We start from the raw sequence: 17,593 nt of genomic DNA, 5'->3' as shown, positions 1-17,593 counted from the left end.
GGGTGTGGGGGGGGATGACCATGGCACCCTGGGCAGCTGCCCACCCCTAAAATTGGCTTTGTTCAGGTAAATGAGTACAAGACTTAAAATTGTAGTTGTCCCCTGAACAGGAAAGAGGTTTCTCTGTGTCCTTTCCTATCTTGCTGAGCTTCATACAAATAGAAATGACCTTGCTCATAGAGTATATACATACAGTTTTAAGTGGACTCTTTCTATAAGCTGTGGTGCAATAGGGGTATTTAACTAGATGTGATTAGAGCAGGGATGGCCAACCTGTAGCATGAGTTCCACAAGTGGCACTGGCACCTTCTGTGTGTGGCCAAGGCAGACTAGGGAGAGGACAGAAAGCAACAGATAGGGAAAGAAGTAGAAGACAACAGAAGATGTGTCAGGGACCACAGGTCAGGAAGCAGAAGGCAGCAGCAGGTCAGGCAGGGAGCATAGAGTAGGGAGCAGAAAGAGCAGCAGATTGGGCCAGAGGAAGGAAAGTAGAGTGACACTTGAGGTGGATGTGGGGCTAATGCATCGCCCTCCTGTCAAAAAAGTGGGCTCCCATTGAAGTAGAGTATGTGGCATTAGCCATTTATGTCTTGTAGATTATTATCAAAAGGATTTTTTTAAAAGACAAAATATATCATATGGCATGGAATTATGAGAGGGAGAGAGAGAGGACAAATATTTCTCAGTCTGTACGAGATGGAATGGAAGAATGCACTGCAGATGTGAAGCACCTCAGAAGAGGGAATGACTGAGAGGAGACCCCATGTCCTTTGAGTCATTTTTGGTGGATGAGTAAAGCTTTTCTGTGTCAAAGTGCATTCAGTGAGTGTGTTCCTTGAGAACAAAAGCACAGTACTGAAAACACGTGAGGTCCTTCAGTCATGCAAATATCTAGTCTTGATCTATGGTAGGGGACAGGCAAAGTAGATTTTAGGCTCCTGCTTTGAAGGACCAACTGGATAAAGTCAGTACTCTTGCTTTGCCTTTCATGTTAAGGCTATATAACTCAGCTTAGTTCCAGTACAGTGAATGTGATTCCCCTGCTTTTAGATAGAGAGGCTGTATTGCTGGTCTTGTTAAACTTGCCACATGCTAAGTTAGGAACTCCATTCCAGATTATCACTTATTGTCAGCAATTCTGTGTACCAAGATATTTTTGGACCTTACCATCAACTGCAAAGTTCAGCAGTTTGAGTGATTTCTCAAACACAGCAAAAGAGCTGAGACAGTGTTCTTTAGGCATCTTCTGATCCTTTCTGCTTCCACTCTTCTGTGAATGACCAGCCTGACTCTCCTGATGACACCCTCCTGTATAAAGATGACTTTGAGCCCAGCCTGCAACGTGGTTTTCAGAAACAGTTTGAGAGAATTGTTCTGAGGCAGGAGTCTGAACTAATTAAGATGTCAGCCCCATGTCTCTGCAGAGCTTGCCACTTTTGAGTACTTCCAGTCAGATCTACTAGCTAATCCCTGTGGATGCATCTACACATTCGTTTTTGTGTTGTTATTATGGCACATTAATTGACATTAAGTTAATACCTGTCATAACAGGTACTAACAATGCACTGTAATTGGTGCTATTGTGTATTAGGGCAGATGAATGTTTTTTTGGTGACACTACTGCGCATTAGACTTAATCTGCTCTGCATTAGCGTATTGGCATATATTACCTCACCTCATCTAAATGGCTCTTTGTTTTAGTCTGATGTGTCTGAATCTTGGAGGTGTACGGACTGAATTCTAGATTACCAGGCTACACATAACTATACATTAAGACTGTAATACCTTGTTCTCTCTCCTTGCAGTAGGTTACTGAGCGAAAGGGAGGCAGTACTGGTGCCAGGATTCCTCCCCTTTCCAGCAAATCTTTCCTCTGCTAAGTCTTAATTCATCTACCAGTGAAGTTGCTACCTTCCAGAATACACCATTGGCCGCAAAGATGGAAAAAGAGTCTAGTTTGTCTACAGTGCTTGTAGCTGCTTGCTTGTTGCAAGTGTGACAGCTCAGAAGTGCCAAGTTTAGGTATATATTGCTATGGAGGAGTTAAACTGCAGGGAATCATGCCTTCCCTGATCATGCCTTTCCTATGAAGAAAGGGCTTATGAGACAGCAGTCTATGGCCATTATCATTTTAAGTCATTTGTTTAATACATGCCAGCTACTTTACACTTACGTGGGTATAGAATAAATCTTACTCTTTGACAATGTGTGTTAGCAAAAGCAAATACGAAGAAAGAGAATGTTTCTACAGAACAAAGTTTATATTTTTCATGCATCTTACTAGTGAATAGGAGCTAAGACAACTTTGTAGGGCAGGGGCGGGCAATTTTTTGGGCGGAGGGCCGCTTACTGAGTTTTAGCAAGCCATCAAGGACCACATGAAAGGCAGCCAGGGAAAGATAAATATTAATTTTCCAAATGTTTTAGGGGCTCCGCAGGCCGAATAGAATGACCTAGCAGGCCACATCCAGCCTGCAGGCTGCATTTTGCCCAGCCCTGTTGTAGGGGCAGAAGTCATATATCACTTAGAGTGTTTCATTTTAAAGAGGACATTTCCACAGTGGAGAACCGTTATGTGAAATGTAGCACTATTTGACTACACTGAGAGTTTTCCCCAAGTTTGATATGGTTGAGCTGCTGTTGTCCTTTGGTGAGAAAGACATCTTAATATTTGAGATAAGATGATTGTGTTGCTCTTAGTAACATCAGATGAGTTCAGTAGTGGAAAGTGGGAGTGTTGGCCCAGAGAAGGCCTATTTGGATGACTTCTATTCTTCTCTTTAAAAGGATGAATTAAGACAAGAGTGACCAACCTATGGCACAGGTGCCACAAGTGGCAGGAGAAGCCTCTATGTGTTGCACATGGCAGATTGCAGGGAGGGTGGAGGGGCAGGCATCACAGGATCATGTAGGTCAGGGAACAGGTTGGCATCAGATCAGGCAGGGATCAGCTTGCATAAGGAAAAGGGATTGGATTGGCACTTTCAAGAGGGCGTGGCATGCCTGCCAGAAAGGTTTGTTTCCACTGAAGTAGAGAATATTACACATATGATTCATTCAACTCAGTATATATAAATTGACAAATGAAATCCCTTTGTGGGAGTCCTTGTAGTTTTCACATTATCCTGCAAAAGTCCCTGAGCCTAAGCTAACCAATTCCATATTCCAAATTACAATGTCTCTAGGCCAGTGGTGCTCGACCTTTTCATCCAGCAGGCTGGACAGGCAGTGCCCAGTCCCTCTGTGGGCCAGATCCAGCCTGTGGACCCAATCTGGGGACCTGGGCAGGTGCTTTGGGGCTCCAGGCTGCATGCAGGAGGCAGCCTGGCCCTGATCCAGCCATACCAGGGAATGGGCCTTGCCCAGCCCCAACCCAGCCTGGCTGTGCAGATGAAAGGGGTTGTGGTCTGTCTTCAGTCCACCATGTGGAGTTTGGAATTTTGGCAGTGGGGAGGGGTAGAAGTGCTGCCACTGCTCCCTTGCCGTCAAATTTCCTGACCACATTTGGCCCATGGGCCAGAGGTTGAGCACCCCTGCTCTAACCAGTGGTAATGAAGAAGCCTATTCCATATTCCTTGGCAAAACAAAGCTCTGTTTGGAGTCTGAGTGATATTTCAGGCACTACTTCTTTTAGGGCTAAATTGTACTCATGGATGCAAGTGAACCTGTGTGTGTAATTAAAAGGGATTTCATGTAAGTTTATAAGACTATATTTTAGCCATTTGTATCTTGTAAATTAAAAACTAAACTTCCTTTTTTTTTAATATATATGTCCTATAGAATACTGGCAAGAGTTTTTTCAAACCTGGGGGCCTAACATTATATTCCTAAAACTATATGGAAACACCCAAAGGAAAGTGGCTACATTTTCAATGATTTTGCACACCTGCAGTTCTCATTGTAATCCGTGCAGCCATTAAACTGGTGTGGTTCCTGGATAACTGGGAGACTTGTGTCCTAAATGCAAACTAACTCATATTCCCTAGCCAACACAAAGAAATAAAATATCATATACTCCATCCAAATAATTTGTACTCTGCATTTGTTGATCTCAGAAAACTGGTATGATCCTTGGGACTGCGCCTCCTTGTGTTTAGAGAATAGGTGACTAATTTATAGTATTTATAGAAACAGAAATGTAGGGGCATAGTGAGGAAGTGCAACTGCTGTTTCAGGCCCATGTATGACATTGTAATTGTATGTTTTTTTAATGAACAGAACAGAGTAGTTACACTTAGTAATGTTTGTTCACTAAAAGGGAAAAGGGGTGTTAAATCATTGTGTTGTTTGATGAATGGCTTGTACACTGAAGAATAAATTGAACAAACTGGCATAGAGCTCAGTGAACATGAAATCAGCTATTAGAAGAAAGCTTGTGAACAAATTCTGAGCCTGATATGCATCTTTTGATTAATGTCCTATCAATCATCCATAGTGGCTACCTTAGCTAAGTCGTGCTGTAATCATTCATGGTTGCTTACAGGAACACTGGCAGGGACTATAGGGCTGCAATAACTGAATATTATTACTGATTTCTCCCTAACTCTTGCTGTGAACAATTACTGTTTTCACTACATTTCTGCTTCCCTTTATTAAAAAGAATACAATGCAAAATGAAAAGAGAGTTCCTCAAAGACTGGTAAAATTCTCCCAGGGTATTCTTAATGATATTCTGTCCTAAATGGGCAAACTATTGTAATGTGGAGTTCTCACCAAGAATAATAGTAATGTAATCACATTGAAGCTGTCTCTTTATGGATTGTAGTCAAACAGACAAAATGTATAGTCAGATTAATGAACACTGAATATCTGTAGAATTATTACTTAAAATGGTTGAAATGATTTTAATTCTTTTTGTATCACAATATTTTCAGTTAATGTGCTTAGTAGTAACAGTAATTAAGACTCTAGACTTTAAATTTGCATTAAATCCACCTTTGACATTACAATAAACCTTGATTCTTGTAAGGTATTGCGCGCACACTTAAAAAAAAGCCCAAATGTTTTTCATTTGAAGGCTTCCATAAACCAGTTTGAGATGTGAGATCTGTGAATACAGATATTTTTGTTGTGATTGCAAGTTTTTCATTCCAGATTGCAATGATTTCATTCCAGACAATTCATTTCCAAAGTATGGCACCAAGAATGGTTTGGCAATATCAACTAGTGAAGAGATCTCTTCAGACTACAATGTAATTTCCTCAAACTCACTGTAGTCTGAAAAACAGAGTAGAGTAATGAAGTGATGACAGATATTCGCATGCATAATGGGCTTTAATAGACATTTAATGTTGTGTAACTGGAAGAGGGAGAAATGCTTTCCCATTGGAATATTTCTACATTGAAACTCATTGATCACCAATTTCAGAGGGGAAAGGTTAATCCATCAGTTTCTGTAACCAAACGGCAGTGATGGAAATTCTTTAGGTGACATTCTGGATGGACTGAGCTTTCCATCTTTACAAACAAATGAGTGATATGACAAGCATGGTGTTCAAAACACATTTAACCAATTGATTTTCTCTCCTCTTGTAATAAGATCTAGAGACATATGAAAAAGTATAGCGTGAACCAAGATTAAAGAAATTGTTTCATAGATGAGAACATACAGAACTACATTATCAATAAAAGTACTATAAAACTCGTAGTCACCCATTCTTTTTCTTTATATAAAGTTTGTTATTGCAATAAATAGCTGTTATTGAACTGCTTGCCTTTTATTTCAGGCCACTTTCAATGTATTCCTGGTAAATGGGAATCTTTTTTAAAAAGATTTTAAAATGTTGCTAGAGTGTGATTTTTCTTTTCACTTATAAATTCAACCTTGAACTGTAATTTTACACCTATGTTCATTATTTGTTTTGAGGGTGGAGGAAAATATGATGGGAAGAGATTTTTTTATGTATACATTTGGTACATTTTAAAGTTTTTACCTGTACAGTTGCACACAGTGATGATCCTTCTCTTTCTCTCTCTCTTTTCCTTTTTTATTTCTGCTTTGCTCTCTAACTCCAGTCCTGCTTTGAGTTTCACATACCCTCCCACACCGGTTTCCCTTCAGCAGATGCATCAACAAATTATAAGTCGCCAGCAAAGCTTAGGTTCAGCCTTTGGACACAGCCCTCCTCTCATCCATCCTGCTCCAACTTTTCCTACCCAGAGGCCTATCCCAGGCATTCCCAGTGTCCTGAACCCTGTCCAGGTCAGCTCTGGCCCTTCTGAATCCACACAGGTGAGAGAAAACAAAAGAAACCTTTGCAACTTGTTAATTTAAAAAAATCACATTGTCATGTTAGCAATTAATCACCACAGTCATTGGCTAACAACTTTCTTGCGGCTGTGGCATTTGCAATCCCTTATTATAAATCACAGGAGTGCATCCATGATTTCTGATTGGTAGAATGCTTTCTATCCCTCATAAATATTTCAGTAAGCTGCAGTGGCTTCTCATTCCAAACTGTCTCTCCTGGATCAGACATCTTAATCCAGGTAGGGAGTGAGGGAGGAGGGAAAACATATACAAGAAGCCCTAACATTTTAAAGGTGAACAATTGCTTGTCCCCAAATTGGTTTAAAGATAATCTAATTGCTCGATTTGCTGACCAATAATTTATTAATAAAACGGGGAGAGGGATTTGACTCTGCCTCATTGGTGTAAATACAGAGAAATACCAATGATGTTTCAATGTTTTTTACTGATCTATGCTGAATTTGACTCCAGGGGCTGGCTTTAGCATTGTGATCAGTGCAGCTATACTGGCATAAAACAGGACTAGCGCAGTAAAGAGTCAGGCCCAAAATTTGGATTCATTTCCATGCTTGTCATTGTCATTGTTAATCAGCATTGTTAATCAGTATAGAATTAGTTCCTTCTTGTGCTGGCAGCTGTATACCCTGGATATATTTTCTGAAAATCAATTTGCTGTGACATGCCCCTGTGAAGACCCAGTGACTACAGTGGGCTCCACGCAGACTCAGATATGGACTCAGCAGATCCATTTGCCAATACTAATACATATTGACAGCATTCACTATATAGCAGCCTGGGATAAAGGGGGTGAAATCTAGGCTCCAGTGTTGTTAGTGGAAGTTTTGCCTGTGGTTTCTTATTAATGTTGTTCTGTCCCTAAGTCACCACTAATTATCAAGAAAATGGTAGTGTTTCCTTCTATGGAGATAAGATGCAAAGCCTTTCTTATATGTAAATACATATTCTGCTCAAGTTAATTGTAACCAAAACACAATAATTTCACATATCCAAATGGGAGTTGCCTTTTTTTGAATTCACAGTTGTGTAGAAAATCAACTTTTTCCTGCCCTTTCCCATCCCTATGAAAGCAGTGATACTTTCTACAGTGAGCTGCACAGAATGGGTTCCTTTATGTTTTCGCCTCTCTGATACCAGTTTGAATGATGCAGCTGTCCTGCAACTTAATGCTGCATAACTGAAGGACAAAATAATAGCATATCCAATACAATTAACAGAATAGCTTCTCCAAATAAAGTTGCTTAGTAGATACTGCGTGTTTCTGGTTGGCATGACACATTTATTGCAGTTTGATTTTGTCTTTGGGGGAATGAAATGCCTACAGCAGAATAAACCCACAAGTGAGTCAGCGGTGAGCAGCACTGGGGATCCAATGCACAACAAGCGTTCGAAGATAAAACCAGATGAAGAGCTCCCCAGTCCAGGTGCAGGAAGCATGCAGGTATGGCATTCAGGTTTCTTTAAGCAGCCTTTCAGCTCCCTGCTAGACAGGAGGCACGTCTTACCGGTAGCACATATTTTAAGGCTTCTTACCCTTCATGGCATTTAGCCTAATGCACACCCAGGCTGCATCAATCCATAATGCCTGATCATAGAATTAAATGTAAGCAGTAACTTCTCTTCTGCTGTATGATTGAGCAGGGGGAGATTTGCCTGTATATGCCTTTAGCAGAGTTTTTAGTCTGTTTGCTGTATCATAATAAAAGATGAACCTAGGGCACTCAAGCCTTTATTTAGCACATGATTCATACTCAGTGGAGCATTTATGTTTATGCTTAAGGTTAAGCACGTGTTTAAGTCACATTGACTTGTGATGGCTTTATTGAACCTCAGATTATGATTTTAATTTCTTTTTATACTGATGCAACTCTGCCAGCTTCATTAGAATAAATCCTGATTTATACTGAGGTAGGTGAGATAAAACTCATGTCCTCAGTCTTCTGAATACATCTGTAAAACAAAACAGCCCTCCTCCATTCCACTCCTAAAGAGAGGTTTGAAGTGAAAAATAGCATGACTTCATAATGTGAAACAAATGTTTAGAGGGACTCTTTACATCTGACTCAACATGGGCAAATAACAGGCAGGAAAGAATGAAGATTATTTAAGAACTGAGGCTAAACAATAAAACAAAGGGAAAAGAAACAACACACAATATGGATCTCTCAAATATCCTCAAATTAGCAGACTGATCTGAAAGGAGTTTTGTATTCAAAGCCCTTCACTGACTTCAGAATAAAACATGTTTTAGGTAGTTGGTGACCTTGCTTACCTCTGCAACCATAGCATTTGGGCCATATTCTGGTATATTTATCCACGCTGAATAATATCTTACTCAATAATAGTGATTTTATTAGGGCTGTCTGTCTAAACAAGGTGTTACTAAATGCACATAAGACTATTAGAATCAGAACATTTATGTTGTGATTTTACATTCATTTCATGTGACTCCTTTTCTTAAAAAAAAGGGGTTTGACCCCAGACTTCCTCATATTTATCATCACTTATTCAAGTGACACACAACAGCAGCAGATTCAAATTATTCTTCTGAACCTGATCTTCCTATCCCATTTTTTTCCTGTTTCCCTATCAATTCATATCATACGACACTATTCAAAAATAGTATTATCAAAGGGAAGTCTTAAAAAAATATGCTGTTTCCTTGGTTAGTAAGCTAGGCCTGATTGGCGGATTCTCTGTTTTATCTGAATCAAAAGTAAAATAATTCATATTAAGCCTTTTCCCCCAGTACCTGTTGTTTAATACTAAAGTAATTCACCTTTCTTCCACCTCTTTATAAGGGTTTCCTCTCTCTTCTGCTCACTTCTGTCATTCTTTTCCTCTTCAGGAACAGCCAGAAGGAATGACCTTAGTAAAGGAGGAAGGGGACAAGGATGAAAGCAAGCAGGAGCCTGAAGTGGTCTATGAGACAAACTGCCATTGGGAAGGTTGTTCACAAGAGTTTGACACGCAGGAACAGCTAGTGCATGTAAGTTAATGGTATTCAGGAACTGGGTTTTAAAACTATGTGACCTTTTTCATGGGGGTCAGGTTCTCTGACCCTGTGCTGAGTCAAGTTTCTTAGCTAACAGCATTGCAAACTGGAGAGGGGTTTATGAGTTTCTGAGAATAAAGAAAACTCTGAGCCACAGTGCTTGACCTGTTCAGTCAGCTAAAGCTTAGTGTAAAATTCAATAAAGTCTTCAATAGAGAGTGTAATGGCTCTGATCCTGTAAGCCAGAAAACACTATTTGAGTTAGAGACTTTGATAGTTATTGAGTAATAGTAAGCTGGACATGAATTATTATTAACCTTTAGCCAAGTTTGATTTTTTTTCCCAAAAGGGACTGTAACAATAGAAAGGGGAGCAGGGGAAATTCTTCCCCTTCTCTAAGGATTTGTAGTTTATTTTATATATCAATTTACTCTTGTGTGTGAAGTAAGGTGGATTACTTGGTTGGATATGTGTAGGCTGTGTTACTGCCATCCCTTGAATTAAGGCTAACCTCTGAGTCCTATTCATTACAGTCAAGAAGTTAAGTCAGTATCCTCCCCCACCCTTAAAGACAATTGCATGTTTACTACTTCATGGTATGGTTGGCTCAAATTTTGTGTCCTAAACTAAACAGTTCCTCTTAGCAAGGACACCTTCTCCTGTTCCCAGGCAATGGCAACTGTGGTGATTGTGCCTCCTTAGTTAACCAATGTATTTAGACCAAAGGCTCCCATACTTTTTATTATTGCATACCTCCTTCCACATTTACCAGCTGCCCATGTACTCTTACCAGCATACATTTTTATATTTGAATCCCTTTAACGCCAGTTATTATTATAATGAAAATGAAATCTGCCATAACACAATTTTTCTTGTTTACCCACCAGAGATGCATACCACAGTTTGGGATCCCATGGTTTAAACAAGTAATCCAACTAATTTGATTGTGAATCTTTTCAAGATATACTCTGGTGTGCACTGACTGTGCAAAGAGAGACAGATAGGGTGCTAATAGATGTGGAAAAAAACTTTCTTTACCAAAAGCAGCAGCATGTTACTTCAGCCTGGTTCTGCAGCATCTGTATAGATTGGGCATTTCAGCAGGGCTTTTTGGTGCTTTTATCTAAAGCTGATTCAATCAGCTATCAGATAAAAATGCCAAAAAAGCCCACTAAAGTGCCCGGTCTATACAGACATTGGGAAAGCTGAGTCCAAATAACTCAATGCCTCTTCTGGGTATGTGCAGGGCTCAGCGCGGGGGCACATGGGGTTTAAAGTAACGTGTTGCTTTTTGGGTTCATTTTCATGTCTGCAAGCATGTGCAGTCCTTAATAGATGAAAAGAAAAAGGGAATAAAAACATTGATGTTTCCTGAAAACCAGTGAATGGGCTACTGTATATTCTGCATGACTCATTGCATTATTGAGCCCACTGCATTACAGCAGCCTGTCCATAACTATCAGTTCTTTCAGGTTTTTAAAGTACATTTTAGAGAAGGAGTGTCAAACGAATGTATAACCCATGTACCAGTTAGACCCAAGGAGCCACTCTATCTAGCTCACCGGGTTACCGAAGGGCACTGGAAGTTAGGCCCTTTGGCCCTGTAGAGCATTGCCATCAGTGGCGATCTTGGCTTGTAGCCACCAGATTCCACAGTCCTGCTGCTGGGCCCTTGCTGTCCCCACTCTGGCTGCCACTGGAACCTGCTCTGTCATTGTCCCCATTGCCATGGGATCTCATGCCATTGTAATGGCCACTGCAACAGCTCTCATACTTTGGGCTGCATGTGGCCCGCAAGGAGCCAGCCCAGAGCCCCAGGTGAGTTTGACGCTCCCCATTCTAGAGTGCCAAAGGCCAAATCCTCAGCTGGTATAAATTGATGCAGCCCAGTTGAATTCAGTGAAGTAATGCCAGTTCTGAAGATATGAGGGGTATGATGCTAGAAATTGTCCGTCAAGAAGCAATGAATAAAAAATAACAGCATTCAGTGGAAAAGGTACTGCTGTCACAGGTGAGAACATGCTGAGTAATTTAAAAATAAATCTCTTTTAATTGTAGTGTATTTCTATTTTGTTACCCAAGTATAACCTGATTTTTTTTATAGAGCATGTGCATAAGTTTTAAGCAGAGCTTCCCTGAATGAGGTGATATTTTTTATAAATAGCAACCTTTAGAACAGAAGCCATAAAGACTTGGAAGCCTTTAGAAAAGTAAGCTTGACTCCTGCAACTGATTGAATGAAAACTGCTCCACCCACACCAGGGACCCCAGTAACTACAATCAGGTTCTGAAGCACTGCACAATCTGCATATTATGCGAATATTAAGAAGTACAAGCTTGAGGTATTAGGATGTCTGCAAAACATTCCAAATGTTGACTAATCTTTTACACCAACACAATAGAAATAAAATACAAATCCAAATTAAATAGGCCTCAGATAATGGAGAAAAAGAAAAAGGAAATTTTACATTTTCCAACATAAAATTTAATTGGACTCCTTTGAAGCTGTTGGCTAGTAGTTCATAGCAAATGCATTGCAGTTATAAGTTAATTAAGTTGGCGGTACTGTGTCTTTTTAAAAATGGAGGAATTTATTGTTTTCTTGTTCCCGTTATGATCTGTAGAGGGAGTGATTTTGCTGGTAAGAGTTAGCAGCAAGAATGACATGGAAATAGCATGTTACCTATATTTTAGAATGATGACAGCATCTGGAGTGGGACTTCAGAGCATTATAAAGGGAAATAATTCTCCATGACAAAGGCTTTATCCATATATGTTTGTTTGAAGAACAGTAAAGCCCCCATTCTGAATGGGGACTCTCAAAACAAAGGAAATCCTCATGCTAACACCTGCCACTTTAAAGGAGTATAAATCAAACCGTGGCCATGTCTGCACTACCTACAGCCAAGATAGGCAGTCCTGAGCCTGAGAGCAGGTCTGGACCAAACAACATCTGCATACAGCTACAAACAGTGTGCACAGACAGATTAAGTGGGCAGGGTTTGATTTCAGGGCAACTCTCCATAGCATGGTCAGAAATGTTATACACAGGATCTGTAAGAGCCAGCATGGTCCAATGAATGGGGCACTGGCCTGAGAATTATTTTCCTACCCTGGTATTGATCTATAGTGTGTGACTTTGGGCAAGTAGCTTTCAATGAGATTTTCAGAGGTAATGAGTCACTTAAATTTCTCAGAAAGATGTTGCCTTCTTTCTCTGTGTATCCTCTCTCACAATTTGTGTGCTTGTGATTGTTGGCCCTTGGGAAGACACTGCCTCCTACTGAGTGTGTGTATAGTGCCCAGCACAGTGGTCCTGATTTTATCCCACCAGACATTTCTTCAAAGTAAAAAAGTAATAATTACTTGCAATTGGCAATTGGGCAGACATTTCTCTGGGACAGATTCTCAAAAGAGTACTGCCTGGGCCTTTGAAAAATCTCCCCTGTACCTTTAATTGTTATTGGTGTTAATAAATACTATTGACTAGACCTGAGCAGATGTACAATGGTGTGGGTCTATTGACTTCAGTAGAGCTACATGAATTGAGTTTTTTACCCTGTGTAGTGTGATCACACACATGCATATAAGTGTATACACACAACTTCTGTAGGATGTGCATATTGTGCAAAGAGAGTCTTTCCAATTCTGTGACACAATTATGTTAATTGTTATGTAATAGTTACGTTGCAGTAGCAGCTGCGAACCTAACCCAATCAGGACTGGGAGCCTGTTATTCCAGATGCTGTATAAACAGTAGAAGAAGAAATCCTTTTATCAGCTTGAGTTTGTGATGGCCACAGGACTCACAGCTGAAATAGACATGAGTGAGTTACATAGGTCTTCTCAAACAAGTACAAACAAAACCTTTTTCTCACACTGCTTCATCATCTACTTTGTGTTTACTATATGTTTTACCAAAAGCAAGATGACTTCACAATTAACAATTGAAACTATTTTTAGTATGCTTTCACCTGTAAACCTAGGCTGCCCTAGTACCCTAAAGCAACTTCTGAAGTGTCAGGATGGGCAAAGGGAGGAAAAATATAACATTTTAGTATCTTCAAATATGACCTAAAAATGTTTTCCATGCATTATAATGAGGTTGAATATCACAGAATGGACCTAATTTAGAAGTGTTAAGTTCCAAGAGAAAGCTGAAAATTTCCCTTTTTCAACAGTGTGAGGCTCTGCAGGTTGGCAAGATTAGTCTGAACTATAAACATGTGACTGGCACAGGACTGAATATTATCGATGTGTAGTACAGGCTGATGTCAGTTGGGAGGAACCTCTGATGTTTAAGAGATATACAAATATGCTTCTTTACCATATCGTTAAGTTGCTAGAAGGCTTGGTATATAAGATCAGTGGGAAGAGGATAGGAACAATTGCCGGTGATTTATTTTATCCTGTAGATACCCTCACCACATATGTATGTGTATAATACATATATATATATACCTGTGTTTTTCTGTGTAAATCTCTGATGCTGCTGTCACACCAGTATAGTTGGCTCCACTGTTGTTTGCTCCTGATTTACACTGAAGTAAGCAATAGGAGAGCCAGACCTCTTCTATGTGTAGAGACATGCATGTGCTTTATCTAGGTAGAAGTAGGTGATACGCACGTAAAGGCATGTATGTTGCATGTAAAGAAACATAGTGGATATATGAGACGGTTTCACAACACAGAACTATATCTTGGGCACGTTAATCAGTATTCAATAGTGTATTCCAGCAACACTTGGGCTTCATAATATCCTGCTGACATTAGCATAAATTGTGGGTGCTCAGGGAAAGCAGGATGGGATAGAAACAAATGGTGTTTTTATACTGAATTTATAAACAGAGATTTACTTGCTATGAATTAATAACTGAAAATGTACACAAAGGAATTGTTCCAGAACCCCCTTCCCTCCCAAAGGATATGACACTGTAATGATTTCAGTGGTGGTTCTTATTTCAAGTAATATGTGCCACTTCGAACTCAACATGGTTAAATTTTCATGATACATACACCAAAAGGCAAGGTGTTAAACCATTCAGACGCTCTGCCTTATTTATAGCACCTATCCATCCTTTTTTTCCCCACCTCTCTTACAGTTAATAGAAAGATTCATGATTCTTCATGGTTGTCTATCTAGTGTCTGACAGTACCGACTGCCCTGCTAAAGCAAGTCACTATCTATAATTGATATCCTTCTATGGAATAGGGTGCCGACTGCAATTGAAGGGCTTTGCTGAAAGCTCTTAAATCCTGACAAGTTCTGCCCTTGTTCTGGTTCAGTCGCTGAGCTACACTGCTGGAATGCTAGGGTTATTTGAACTTGGTGCAAAAGGAATGCATGTGTTTCACATTAGCAAATCACAAAGTTAGAGAGCAGTATTAAGGGCCAGTTCTGTGCTCATCTGCCAGGTAGTCTTATTCAGAGTACATGGCACTCCTGAAAAGATTACTTACTTGCATTGCTGCTTGAACATGTGCGTTATATATTTTGCTTACCATTCCTCAGAAAAAGGGATCTTATTTATTTTAGAGCTTCCATTTGCTGCTGGGATCTTTATCATTCAGCTGTTTAATTAATTTCTCTGCCCAGTGAGATATTATAATTGGGCTTAGCTGAGCTTGAGTTTGTTTTAAATATGTGATAAATTTACTCGAACGCCCAGAAGCTAAAAAGATACTGTATATTTTTCTAAATCTGCTTTTTGTTGCAGTTTGTCTTTATTTCCCAGAAATCAGTTAAACTTGAAGAACAAAATGTTGCAAAAGGGTTTGGTGCTGAAGATAAAAGTTTGTTTAAGAAAATTATCCTAAAAGGGAACGACTGAAGTTATTGTTAAATATTAATACAATGGCAATCAGAAAAATGCAACACTGCCTTTTTCTCCTTCCCCCTTGCTGTGCAGCCTTGATGATAATTACTTTTTTATTTGAAAACACAAATAGATGTGCTTGAAGAACCATAGCCCTATTTTTGTTACCATTTTTCCCTTAATCATATGGCAATAAAATCCTCTTAACATTTTTATGTGAGATTACAAGAGATCAAAAAGCCTTAAGCTCAGAGCGACTTCACCGATTCAGCATTTTACTTTTCTGAGGTATTTCTGGATATTTTAAAGACTGTCCCACAAAGTATATGGGGGATGCCCTAGCTGCCCATGGAGCCTGCTGTTGTAACTGATGCTTGTACTGAGGTAGCAGGGAGGCTTTTTGGTTTTCCCCCTTGACCTTGCATATACACACAAGAGCCAACCACAGACAGGCCCTCAGTATTTAGAAAGGTCAGTTCACAATATGTTACTTCTGTAAGAATATATTAAATTCCATTTGCCAGGCTTCCTGAATATTCTTCCTTTGATTTAGAGGGTTGCCCTTCACCCTCACCACAGAGGAGTAAGGGTTGAAGTCCTTTAGGCAATGGCCTAACATCCATGCAGATCTGCCTAAGAATAACAGGAGGGGACACTTAGACGTATTAGAGTAGCCAGTGATTATGGGTGCTTCTGACTATACATCTGCAACCCAAGATGCTTTAAAAGGACCGTTGATTTTCAAGAAGCACTAAGCCCCAGACCTCTCAATACAGGCCCCTTTTAAGTTAAGGCAAGATGGGCACCCAAAAAATCGAGGCCCCTTGGATTACCTGGGCAGAGTGTTTAGGTGCCACTTACCTCGGTGTAGTTGTGTCTGCATCTTGTTCTAGGCATATTAATAAATACAACCCCTTCTAAATATGTGCAATCCTCTACTTCACCATGTATTTCTTATTTCTGCACTGACACTGTTTGCTATTATTCCTGATACAAGGCAAGGCCCCCTGAACAGAGGGACTTAATAATCCAAAAAGCTTTAATTATACATCCAATTTTCATGTGCATTTAATGTACTCTTTCTGTTTGACAGGACTGTTTTCAATGAATTTTTATTATTTTATATAGTTATATTGCATCAGCACCTAGAGGGCTCAAGTAGGTCAGAGACCTGTATTTGGCAATGTAAAAACATGTGTTAAATGACACCCTTGTTCTGAGCAGCTCACAAATGTTTCATTTACATTTAAAAAACTAAAGAATAAGTTAAAATGTGAAATATCCCATCTTTTTTACTTTGGGAGAGAGGGAGAGTCTTTTACTTATATCTAAGCTAAGGTCTTTAACCCTCTTGGGTCTGGACCAAGTATATTTTTCAAATTTCGGGAATTAATCTGCCTATAAGAGATATCCTTCTTTCAATATCATGAGTCCAGTCTATTCCAGGATCTCAGTGGGGGAGGAGAGGGGAATTGGTTTACAAGGGTTTCTTAGCTGTGACAAGTGACACATCATCTTTGTGAATTGTGCATTGTTTAGCTGTCTGGGAGTGATAGTAAAGGGGGGGGCATCCATATACAGCATTTTGGGTGAATATTAATCTCTAAGATTTGAAACCTTCCTCTACCACTGCTCCCCTACACACATGTTGTTAGTTAAAAACCTAATTACAGCTAAAACAACCCCTTACTGTGCAGGGTCATATGGAACAGGCTGCCAAACCTACAGCTTTGAGGGGAAAGACAAACACACAGATGACAGTGAGTTAACAGAGCAGGCACTTACCAGTTGCTGCGCAATAGTCGTTCTTGTGCCTGCTCTCACCTGTGATAAGTGAAAGCTAAACCAGGACAGCTTAACCCACAGTGTTACTGGGCTCAATTGCTGCAAGTCAGCTTCCACTTCCCGCAGTTTAATAATAGGCACAGAGAGTCACTATGGTATAGCTGATGTGGGGTAAATCCCCAGTCTCTGTTAACTTTCTGTAATTTGTTCATTTAGCCGTGATTGGGTGTTATTTATAACACCAACTGTGCCTTACGTACTTTATGAAGGGCCAGAAGCAGATCCCTGCCCTAAAGGCTCTGTGTATGTGTGTGTGTGTGTGTGTGTGTGTGTGATTATGTATATCATCCAGTTTTATGTTATTCTACATTATATTTCTATTCCTTTATACAGTTATAGAGTATAGAATAATAAAGAATGTTTTGTTAAAAAAATATGCTAGTAAATTGCATCCTGGACCTCTAACCCCTGTCAAAAGTAACCGTGTCAGTGCTGTTGCTTTTAAGGTTAACTCACTCCAGATGAACTTAATGGCTGCTGCACAGCTGTTTTCCATGTGCAACATACAGCGCCAGTAGCCCTGGGGGCCTGGCACCCTCCTGTCCACCTTCAAAAACATATCTTTGCTCCACTCTGCAGGCAGGCCAGGCATTTGCAATGTTCATGCTTTTCTGCAACCCAACAATATTTAAAGTACAGGTATGTTGGGTAGATTTCTTGATCACATTG

General features: G+C 39.9%; 1 protein-coding gene across 6 annotated transcripts in view; it reads left to right on the top strand.

Annotated features, from left to right (window-relative positions):
• Window positions 1–17,593, top strand: part of GLI3 (GLI family zinc finger 3) — a 287,319-nt gene that overhangs the window by 232,251 nt on the left and 37,475 nt on the right. For 5 of the 6 annotated variants that reach the window (XM_019509087.1, XM_019509089.1, XM_019509090.1 and 2 more), the window contains 3 exons: window positions 6,016–6,232; window positions 7,593–7,709; window positions 9,117–9,257. In XM_019509087.1, coding sequence (XP_019364632.1) covers window positions 6,016–6,232; window positions 7,593–7,709; window positions 9,117–9,257 — 475 coding nt within the window. The remainder of the gene's footprint in view (window positions 1–6,015; window positions 6,233–7,592; window positions 7,710–9,116; window positions 9,258–17,593) is intronic. The other variant, XM_019509091.1, reaches the window with a different exon arrangement.

Source organism: Gavialis gangeticus, unplaced genomic scaffold, assembly GCF_001723915.1.
Source record: "Gavialis gangeticus isolate Ggan-Ray unplaced genomic scaffold, GavGan_comp1, whole genome shotgun sequence".
In the NCBI taxonomy this organism is placed as follows: domain Eukaryota; kingdom Metazoa; phylum Chordata; order Crocodylia; family Gavialidae; genus Gavialis; species Gavialis gangeticus.
Note: the sequence above shows the minus strand (reverse complement) of the source record. Positions and strands in the feature narration are given on the sequence as shown.